This window comes from Oncorhynchus gorbuscha, linkage group LG16 (assembly GCF_021184085.1).
Source record: "Oncorhynchus gorbuscha isolate QuinsamMale2020 ecotype Even-year linkage group LG16, OgorEven_v1.0, whole genome shotgun sequence".
Classification (NCBI taxonomy): Eukaryota; Metazoa; Chordata; class Actinopteri; order Salmoniformes; family Salmonidae; genus Oncorhynchus; species Oncorhynchus gorbuscha.
In genome coordinates, this window is record NC_060188.1 from 39,380,245 (window position 1) to 39,391,815 (window position 11,571).

General features: G+C 39.0%; 1 protein-coding gene across 1 annotated transcript; it reads left to right on the forward strand.

The window, feature by feature from the left end:
• Positions 1 to 433: 433 nt before the first annotated feature.
• On the forward strand, positions 434 to 7,919 carry LOC124000388 (vesicle transport protein SEC20-like). The gene is made up of 6 exons (XM_046306708.1): positions 434 to 539; positions 782 to 874; positions 967 to 1,058; positions 1,157 to 1,261; positions 1,498 to 1,616; positions 6,751 to 7,919. The coding sequence occupies exons 1-6, from the start codon at positions 456 to 458 to the stop codon at positions 6,945 to 6,947; spliced, it is 690 nt and encodes a 229-aa protein (XP_046162664.1). The 5' UTR covers positions 434 to 455; the 3' UTR covers positions 6,948 to 7,919.
• The last annotated feature ends 3,652 nt before the right edge of the window (positions 7,920 to 11,571 follow it).

Sequence of the window (11,571 nt, forward strand, 5' to 3'; positions counted from 1 at the left end):
TTTCTGAATTCCCAGTTGTTTTGAACACAGCATTACTGTCAGTGTTTGCAGGTCGGGTAAATATGTATCATGTAAATCATTTGTTGTTGTGAGAGCCAAGTATGTTAATAAAGACACGCGAGGCTGCTGAAAACGTTTGTTGAAACGACAGTGTCAGTAGTTGGCTTAGGATGACGCCAAAGATAGGCTAATTTACATGGGAGTACCCTACCTAAAACACTGGCCAAAAGAACAATTTTAATAGGATATCTGTGTCTAGTTTGCTAACGTTATTTGTGATCACTCAAATAAGCACATTTTCATATATTGGCTATGCACTATATTATGCTATATATTATTTATTCGATGTATCCGATTCATAGTGAATGAACACGCTCAACGTTTTCATAAAACAACGCGCTTCAAGTATTGCGCGCTTTTTGGATTAGTGGTTTTGCCGTACAACAACAACAGAAATGGCGTCTTCCCAGGATGTCCACGTCCGTATTTGTGGACAAGAAATAATCAAATATGATCTCGAAATTAAAGCTCTCATTCAGGTACATCCATCTTAACAACTTTTAACTTATTTTATTTATTAGGTATACCTTGTGTCATTTCAATATGCGGTTGTGAGCCAAGATAGTGTACATTTGTCCAGCTGTCTAATCTAGCCTAGTTCATTTTGGCTGGCTAGCTAACTAGCTAATTGCGGAGAGCAAAAGCGATGCAATATAGCTAGTTTCACGAATGTGTATTATATTGAATGGACAGTTACATACATTTATATTCTCTTGATTAGGACATTAGAGAATGTCCGGGGCCACAAAGTGTGCTGATGGATTTCAACTCCAAAGTAAAAGAGAAATTAAATCAACTGCGACTGAGAATCCAGGTAGTTATGGAAATGCTAATTTATTTGAGATCGCATTTATTGTGATTAGAGAGCTAGGAAAAACTCATCTGAACTATACATTACATTCACAGAATATGGAACAAATGGCTAAGGAACAAGACAGAGAGACAGACAAACAAGCCATCCTGAGTGAGACAGAGAGTCATCGCAGACAGAATCTGAGGTGAGAGATTGGGATCCAGATTCCTATTTAACATGCCATTGACCTCACACCTTTTGGAATTCCCTGACTTAATATTTTCATATTATTTCCATCTACAGTAACCAGACAGCTTGGAGGAAAGCAAACTTGGCATGTAAACTGTCCATTGACAACCTTGAGAAAGATCAACTTCTGAATGTTGGAGACTCTACTGTGAGACAGCGGTGAGTCGTGCTCTTCTCATCAGGCACAGCTGTTAGCTATTTTATTAATGCTCTATGTCCAGTTTCTTATTCCTACAATCATTATTCTTCACAGCCTGAAAAATCATATTTTCAACACACCCTAATGTACAGGCTAAAAGATACCCCCTCTAACAGGGTGACAGGGACAGAAAGTTGAGATTGCATTGAATTTAGTTCTAGTGTGTCATCCCCTCTCTGTGCGTGTGTGTTCTCAGGAAAGCAACTAAGGAGAGTCTGGTCCAGACGTCTGGTGACATCACAGAGAGCCTGATGAGCATCAGTCGTATGATGGCCCAGTCGGTGTCTCAGAGTGAAGAGACCATCGGCACTCTGGGTAAGAGACTACTCATTCAGGAAGGGAGAACAGTCACAAAATGGGTGCCAGTGGTTAGTGCTTGAAGACAAATATAAGATACGATAACTTTGTCCATTCACATTTTTTTTAAAGTTAGCATACAAAATACACAATCAATACACTATAATACAAATAATGCAATACAAAAATGGCTGGAAAGTGAGAACACATTCACATAGCCTAGTCCCTTTGGTATACTGTCCTCAGTGTCCCTGGGTGGTTACAGACGTCGTCCATTAGGCTATGCATCATGCAAGCCACTCTCTTATTAAGCTATGATAAATTACTGTAAAACTTTAATTAAACGCTGAGTCTCAAATAGTCGCCAATTTTATTTGGAATGGCAAGCCAGACAAAATTAAAAGGGCCAATTTATATCACAAATATGAATTTGTGGGGCAGAAATTATTAAAGCATTCGACCTCTCACTAAAAGGTATCAGTCATACAAAAGTTATATTTAAATCCGTAATGGTTCTCTAGTAAATTGGTCGGAATGTCTCACCCCATGTTCAAGAATTGCCTTTTTCCCTTTATTCAGATTACAACTGCTCACTTTCGGTCGTTTGAAAACGGAATCATCTCCAAAATATAGTTCTTTTATAAACAAGCCTTAAAGGTTGGTTACAATTTTAGTTTAATCCACCTGAAAAAAACGGAACAAATATTGTGGTTAAACTCAAACATACTAACTGATAAAAATAACATATTTTTCGATAAATTAAATAAATATTTTGTTGTAAATTATATCATAAATAGGACTGGTGGAGTTAGGTCACATGCAGCTAACACAGACATATGAAAATGTCTGCTTTACCCAAAAAGTAAGGAACTTGTCTGTCGGCCCTGCATTAAAGACCAGAAATGTTTAATGAAAATTGTGATAAATAAAAACCATATACCAATTTCATTTAAGGACCAAAACATTGACAGCTGTGCCATATAAATTGCAAAATAGTTGGGAAGAGTTTTTTGATGTACCTATTCCATGGCACATGGTTTATGAATTGACACGCAAAACAACGGCAGATTCAAAACTTCACATTTTTCAATTTAAATGATTATACAACATTTTTCAAATTAATAGAATGTTATATCATTTATTTATTTTGGTACTGTCCATATGTAGCTCGTTTTTGGTCACAGGTCTAAGAATGGCTGAAGAATTGCAACATTTGCCTAGAACTAATGCTACAGATAGCAATACTGTGTGATTTGAAAAGTCAGTCAGTCAATAATATTATTATTATTTCAGCAAAAAATGAGAAGCTATGAGAATAGAAAGGTTTAGTACACCATAGCACAGTTGAAACATACAGTGGGTTAAAAAAGTATTTAGTCAGCCACCAATTGTGCATGTTCTCCCACTTAAAAATATGAGAGAGGCCTGTAATTTTCATCATAGGTACACTTCAACTATGACAGACAAAATGAGAAACAAATCCAGAAAATCACATTGTAGGATTTTTAATGAATTTATTTGCAAATTACGGTGGAAAATAAGTATTTGGTCACCTACAAACAAGCAAGATTTCTGGCTCTCACAGACCTGTTCTTTAAGAGGCTCCTCTGTCCTCCACTCGTTACCTGTATTAATGGCACCTGTTTGAACTTGTTATCAGTATAAAAGACACCTGTCCACAACCTCAAACAGTCACACTCCAAACTCCACTATGGCCAAGACCTAAGAGCTGTCAAAGGACACCAGAAACAAAATTGTAGACCTGCACCAGGCTGGGAAGACTGAATCTGCAATAGGTAAGCAGCTTGGTTTGAAGAAATCAACTGTGGGAGCAATTATTAGGAAATGGAAGACATACAAGACCACTGATAATCTCCCTCGATCTGGGGCTCCACGCAAGATCTCACCCCGTGGGGTCAAAATGATCACAAGAACGGTGAGCAAAAATCCCAGAACCACATGGGGGGACCTAGTGAATGACCTGCAGAGAGCTGGGACCAAAGTAACAAAGCCTACCATCAGTAACACACTACGCCGCCAGGGACTCAAATCCTGCAGTGCCAGACATGTCCTCCTGCTTAAGTCAGTATATGTCCAGGCCCGTCTGAAGTTTGCTAGAGAGCATTTGGATGATCCAGAAGAAGATTGGGAGAATGAAACCAAAATATAACTTTTTGGTAAAAACTCAACTCGTCGTGTTTGGAGGACAAAGAATCCTGAGTTGCATCCAAAGAACACCATACCTACTGTGAAGCATGGGGGGTGGAAACATCATGCTTTGGGGCTGTTTTTCTGCAAAGGGACCAGGACGACTGATCCGTGTAAAGGAAAGAATGAATAGGGCCATTTATCGTGAGATTTTGAGTGAAAACCTCCTTCCATCAGCAAGGGCATTGAAGATTAAATGTGGCTGGGTCTTTCAGCATGACAATGATCCCAAACACACCGCCCGGGCAACGAAGGAGTGGCTTCGTAAGAAGCATTTCAAGGTCCTGGAGTGGCCTAGCCAGTCTCCAGATCTCAACCCCATAGAAAATCTTTGGAGGGAGTTGAAAGTTCGTGTTGCCCAGCAACAGCCCCAAAACATCACTGCTCTAGAGATCTTCATGGAGGAATGGGCCAAAATACCAGCAACAGTGTTTGAAGATTTACAGAAAACGTTTGACCTCTGTTATATACCCTTTGTTGGCAATGACAAAGTATTGAGATAAACTTTTGTTATTGACCAAATACTTATTTTCCACCATAATTTGCAAATAAATTAATTAAAAATCCTACAAAGTGATTTTCTGGATTTTTTTCATCTTTTCAAGTGGGAGAACTTTCACAATTGGTGGCTGACTAAATACTTTTTTGCCCCACTGTATATGGCAAATATAAATCCAAAATGGATGGTGTTAAGAGATAGATGGGAGGGGTTGAATGGAGCTGAAGGGTGGGACTAATAACAAGATAACCAATGTAAAACATACGGGGTCTTCAAAATGTATATAGGTTGTTAAGTAGCACAGTTACAAATAGAAATCAAATTGGATGGACATCAGAAATAGAGGAAGGACTAAAAACAAACAAAATATAACTATTGTAAAATGTGTGTAATCTGAAGGTAGAAGCCTAAGTGTTATTGTTTATTAGTTTACTCCAATTGGGGGAGGGGTGGTTGGGTTTGCAAGGAATAATGAAGGTATATTCTAAAAAAAGTATATGTATGTATGAATATTTGTGTATGTATGTACAGTTGAAGTCAGAAGTTTACATACACTTAGGTTGGAGTCATTAAAACTAGTTTTTCAACCACTCCACAAATTTCTTGTTAACAAACTATAGTTTTGGCAAGTTGGTTAGGACATTTACTTTGTGCATGATACAATACATTTTTCCAACAATTGTTTACAGATTAATTCACTGTATCAGTGGGTCAGAAGTTTACATACACTAAGTTGACTGTGCCTTTAAACAGTTTGGGGGGTCATGGCTTTAGAAGCTTCTGATAGGCTAATTGACATAATTTGAGTCAATTGGAGGTGTACTTGTGGATGTATTTCAAGGCCTACCTTCAAACTCAGTGCCTCTTTGCTTGATATCGTGGGAAAATAAAATATAAAAAAACAGGCAAGACCCCAGAAAAAAATGTGTAGACCTCCACAAGTCTGGTTCATCCTTGGGAGCAATTTCCAAACGCCTGAAGGTACCACGTTCATCTGTACAAACAATAGTATGCAAGTCTAAACACCATGGGACCACACAGATGTCATACCGTTCAGGAAGGAGACGTGTTCTGTCTCCTAGAGATGAACGTACTTTGGTGCGAAAAGTGCAAATCAGTCCCAAAACAACAGCAAATGACGTTGTGAAGATGCTGGAGGAAACAGCTACAAAAGTATCTATATCCACAGTATAACGAGTCCTATATTGACATAACCTGAAACGCCGCTCGGCAAGGAAGAAGCCACTGCTCCAAAACCGCCATAAAAAAAGCCAGACTACGGTTTGCAACTGCACATGGGGACAATGATCGTACATTTTGGAGAAATGTCCTCTGGTCTGATGAAACAAAAATCGAACTGTTTTGAGGAAAAAGGGGGAGGCTTGCAAGCCGAAGATCAGCATCCCAACCGTGAAGTGTGGGGGTGACAGCATCATGTTTTGGGGGTGCTTTGCTGCAGGAGGGGCTGGTGCACTTCACAAAAAGAGATGGCATGAAGGAGAAATTGTGGCTATATTGAAGCAACATCTCAAAACATCAGTCAAGAAGTTAAAGCTTGGTCACAAATGGGTCTTCCAAATGGACAAGACCCCAAGCATACTTCCAAAGTTGTGGCAAAATGGCTTAAGGACAGCAATTTCAAGGTATATATAAATATATATATATATATATATATATAAATGCCATTTAGCAGACGCTTTTATCCAAAGCGACTTACAGTCATGTGTGTATACATTCTACGTATGGGTGGTCCCGGGGATCGAACCCACTACCCTGGCGTTACAAGCACCATGCTCTACCAACTGAGCTACAGAAGGACCAGGTATTGGAGTGGCCATCACAAAATCCTGACCTCAATCCTATGGAACATTTGTGGACAGAACTAAGAAAGCGTGTGCGAGCAAGGAGGCCAACAAACCAGGCTCAGTTACTCCAGCTCTGTCAGGGGGAATGGGCCAAAATTCACCCAATTTATTGTGGGAAGTAGAAAGGTTCAAAATTCATGTAGAACATCACAGCACAATTTGAAAATATATGGCACAGGGAAACCAAACGAGGGTGGTCTATGTTGATGGGCGGAGACTGCCTAAGCGGTGGGATTAAAGAGTTTATGTATTATGTGATTGCTTTATATAAAAGTACCATGTATATAAAATGTATGTCGCAGAAAAGCTGTAAAAATAAAGATGTCCTCCGAAGAGGTGGATGAATGAATAAAAAATAAAATAAACACCACATTACTGCAGGAAATGTATTAATATGCTGGAATTAACTATGCAAATTAGCAAAAGCTGTGTCCGTTAAGGAAATAGACGCCTGGCTCATAAGCGCCTGTTGTGTTCAGTGATTTTAGCAAATAAACGCCCAAGCTATTTTTGAAATTTTACAGTAGTCATGTTTTGTAGAAATGCACATTCACTCATACAGTACTTGTCCTCTATATAGCTACATCTTCAAGAACAGTCCTGGAAACGGATGAAGAGTTCAAATCCATGACAGGAACCATACATTTGGGAAGGAAACTGATCTCGAAGTATAATCGACGAGAATTGACTGACAAACTACTAATCTTTCTAGCAGTAGCTTTGTTTTTAGCCACTGTCTTGTACATTTTGAAAAAAAGGCTGTTCCCATTCATTTAGAGGAAATTGTAAGCAATTGCCAGTTTTGTCCTTTGATATTACTCCCCAAAACGACATCTGTAATGTCACTGCAGTCATGCTGCATTTCTAACCTTTCAATGTCTTTCTTGCCCTACTACTGCCTTGTGCATGGCCATTTTGCATCTTCAAAACTGTCTGACATGCATTATCTAATACCACAGAGGAATGACCTTTAATGGTAAACTCACCGCAGATGTTGAGATGAGCGTGATGAAAGGACTGCTCAGAGTATCTTGAGCATGTGCACAGGTGCGCTTCACGCTGCTACGAAATGGAAGCTACAGGACCAAAACAGAGAAGTTTAGCCTTGCGGAAATGGATCCACTTTGTCTTTACTTCGTGCATGCAACATCTCGTTGAGTATCTTTACTGGCAGGAATGATTTTTTTATTCCATTACCTTATTCTTACTGTATAGTATACCTCAAATATACACCCTGGTGTTAGTACATACGAGGAAATGACAATGGTTATTGTATATCTGAAACAGTATAATAAAGTTTGGACGTAATGTCTGCCAATAGTTTTTGGATAGAGAACATTACATATGGCTAAACGCACCAAAGGAGACTGCGTGTGTGTAATTTGAGAATACATTTTTGAATTATGACTCAATTGAAGCGGAGCGTGCGGGTTTTCCACTTTGACTCCTCGCTCAATTAAGTCTATTGTAAAGTTTTAATCGCTGGTGCTGTTAGTCACAATAAAATGTGGTCAATTATTTCACTTTTTTTGGAAGAGGTAGCTAAGGGTTGAGGCTTTACCATACATGGTAAATTAGACCAATTCATCCACTTATGGAAACATCGCAATCCTGCTCTGCCTGTCCCGTCCTTTCCACCCGTCTCGCTCTGCTTGCTCCACCTTGTTCTGGTAAGTTATTTTCATTATTGTAGGAAATTGAGTTTGAAGTTGAAAAACTATTGAATAAACAAATATTTCGTGTCTTGTATTGCTAGGTAGCGGAAAGATCTCTCTAATACGACTTCCAGTCTGTCCATTTTGGATTCCTCCAATACATGTTCTACATATTACCAGTAGATGGCAGTAAGCAACCAATATATTATGGCCAGATTTGCCAGTTCATTGTTTTACGGAGCAGACCGTTTTTGTACCCGAAATTACATCCTTGCTACAGACAGTAAGATTGGTGAATGCATTTTCTTGGTATTTGAAAACACTCAAGTTTGAGGAAATGTGAAAGGAACGTAGGGGAATAACATTTTACCAAATCAATGTAAGACAGTTTTGTACCATCATCTTTGAAATGCAAGATAAAGGCCATAATGTATTATTCCAGCCCAGGTGCCCACTAGATGGCAGTGTACGTGAAGATTTAGGCAATGAACCATTGCGTTTGTTCATAATTTTGTACGAAGACTGCCCAACTGTGCCCATTTTGTTCAAAACTGTACATAATAGCATGGTATTCTTTCACTGTAATAGACAGTGCAGTCAGATTCAATTCTTAAGCTTTCTGACAATATCAGATGTCTTGTCCTGGGAAATTCTCGTTACAACCTCATTGTACCTCAGGGTATCCACCGATCCTGAAGACGTTCCAGTTGAAGTGGATTTAAAATCAATTGTATGGAGGTCAATGGGAGTATGTCAAAATAAATCTCTATAATTCGCTATGTGAGGTTTACTGACTAAATTTTGCAATGTTTAGGTTGGCTAGAATGTCCAGCCTTTGTGGTAATATATTTACATTGTTAAGGCATTGAGGCCTGTCTCGTCATTATCGAGATATTTGGAAATGGCTTGTCTAATTTCACAATCGCATTAACGCTTTATTTTCACGCTGACATTTGAGCGGAGTCTGCCCTCTCCCTTCGCCTTCCTCTGGGATTACGATGTAATTGACACTACAACTTTTGCGCAGTCGTAAATGGACTTCGCCCACTTCAAATTGTACACTTGAGTTATTTAAAGCAACTAGTCTCAATTAGAAAATTTACACTCAAACTAGTAACAATTTATTCTACTGCTTATAACATTTCAATAAATGGTCAAAATAGCAACAAAGTATGTGAAAGTGTTTAATGTCCAAAAGTACAGAACAAAAGAGATGTATAAAATGCTTTGCTTGCATCAAGGCCTAATGATATGCATAGTTTAAGAAACAAATAAAAAGACATTGAATCAGAGTAAACAAACTTCATACGAAGTCAGTTGTCTTTAAGTACAGACCTTCATTTTCCAATAGGTAAAAGTGAATAGTCATTCATTTGATTACAATTAGGTGAAAATACTGACACAGAAGTTGTCAGTACTATCATATAAACCAACCTGTACAAAATGCATGTAAAAATGTGTGAGATAGCGGAGTTGTATTCATACCAGTTCAATGTCCTCAATGTGTCCATTATGAAACATCTCTAGAGCTGGCATGGTGTGAGGTAGGTTCATTGGGGTACTAATGAAGTTAGAACAAGCATTTGATGTACAGTAGCTAGCTAGTAAAATGCTGAACCGTCCGTGGCAAAATGTTCTGATAAGACACTGTAGTCATCCTGTGACAAACACTTTGTAGTTGGAAAAATACATTGCAGTAGACCCTATTTGATACATACGTATTATCAAAGACCTCTGTGAGAATAGTCCAAGGCCCATAATATTTTAACCAGGAAATTATGAGTTTCGTTTTGTTACGAGACCTGAGGTTTGTCTTTGAGTGAATATACATAACCATGTTGCAGAGTTGTTACGAACGTTCCTGATTGTGGTAGGCCACTTGTTCCTTGTAATTAGTGATCATGTACCAGAGATATACTTCCCTTGTGGAGTTGATGTGCAAAATTACAGAGTTGAAAGGGAACGTAAACCTGTCTTAGACATACAAATTAAAATAATCCTTGGCGGTTCACCTTTGTACTGCAAATAAAAAGTAGAAAAATGTTTCCACAGAAACGTTGAACTTGCAAAAGCACTAATCTCTATACAAATGTTTTTCAGTAGTGACAGTATAAATGGGTCGAGCTAACGCAGTATTACCTATTTTAGAGAATGCTAAGCGTAGTATCAAAGGGACAGTTTACTTGAATTATATTTACCTAGTCTTCTGGATACCTTGAAATCTATGACCTGGAGTCAGACATTCAAAATGTGGGTGTTTAAGTACATTAGGAAATGTACTTTTAAGAGACATCATAGTATCTCAAAAGCAATAGCTTATGGTCTCAATACATTGTGTGTACCAAGTTAGTGTTCAGCTAAAACTACATTACAGCCACAATTAAGAAATGTAAAACATCCAACCTTCTGCAAGAGTCCGTGCTATGATAAGCACTTGTACATCTTCACTGAACCTATATAAAATGTTGATACTGTAAATTGTATATACAGTGGGGCAAAAAAGTATTTAGTCAGCCACCAATTGTGCAAATTCTCCCACTTAAAAAGACGAGGCCTGTAATTGTCATCATAGGTACACTTCAACTATGAGACAAAATGAGAAAAAAATCCAGAAAAATCACATTGTAGGATTTTTAATGAATTTATTTGCAAATTATGGTGGAAAATAAGTATTTGGTCACCTACAAACAAGCAAGATTTCTGGCTCTCACAGACCTGTTCTTTAAGAGGCTCCTCTGTCCTCCACTCATTACCTGTATTAATGGCACCTGTTTGAACTTGTTATCAGTATAAAAAGACACCTGTCCACAACATCAAACAGTCACACTCCAAACTCCACTGTGGCCAAGACCAAAGAGCTGTCAAAGGACACCAGAAACAAAATTGTAGACTTGCACCAGGCTGGGAAGACTGAATCTGCAATAGGTAAGCAGCTTGGTTTGAAGAAATCAACTGTGGGAGTAATTATTAGGAAATGGAAGACATACAAGACCACTGATAATCTCCCTCGATCTGGGGCTCCACGCAAGATCTCACCCCGTGGGGTCAAAATGATCACAAGAACGGTGAGCAAAAATCCCAGAACCACATGGGGGGACCTAGTGAATGACCTGCAGAGAGCTGGGACCAAAGTAACAAAGCCTACCATCAGTAACACACTACGCCGCCAGGGACTCAAATCCTGCAGTGCCAGACGTGTCCTTCTGCTTAAGCCAGTACCGTAATTTCCGGACTATAAGCCGCTACTTTATTACCACACTTTGAACCTCACGGTTTATACAATGATGCGGCTAATTTATGGATTTTTCCCGCTTTCACAAGATTCATGCCGCCAAAAAACAAACTGAGCACCGTCACATAATGTGACGTAAATCGCGCGCGCTCAAACGTCCCATCATTCTGATTACGGTAATTTTGTCACCCTCATCATGGCAAAGACATGGAGAAATGCATATGATGCAGCGTTCAAGTTGAAGGCGATCGATCTGGCTGTTGGAAAAGGAAATAGAGCTGCTGCATGGGAGCTTGGCCTTAATGCGTCGATTATAAGACTTTGTAAACAGCAGCGTGAGGAACTGACTCGTAAGAAGCATTTCAAGGTCCTGGAGTGGCCTAGCCAGTCTCCAGATCTCAACCCCATAGAAAGTCTTGAGAGTTGAAAGTCTGTGTTGCCCAGCAACAGCCCCAAAACGTCACTGCTCTAAAGGAGATCTGCATGGAGGAATGGGCCAAAATACCAGCAACAG

Bases quoted from the DNA above. Each gene is read 5' to 3' on its own strand.
- LOC124000388 (XM_046306708.1), top strand. From the start codon at position 456: ATGGCGTCTTCCCAGGATGTCCACGTCCGTATTTGTGGACAAGAAATA. The intron at 540-781 runs GTACATCCATCT...TCTCTTGATTAG, and splicing joins AAATTAAAGCTCTCATTCAG to GACATTAGAGAATGTCCGGG. The intron at 1,059-1,156 runs GTGAGAGATTGG...TTCCATCTACAG, and splicing joins CATCGCAGACAGAATCTGAG to TAACCAGACAGCTTGGAGGA.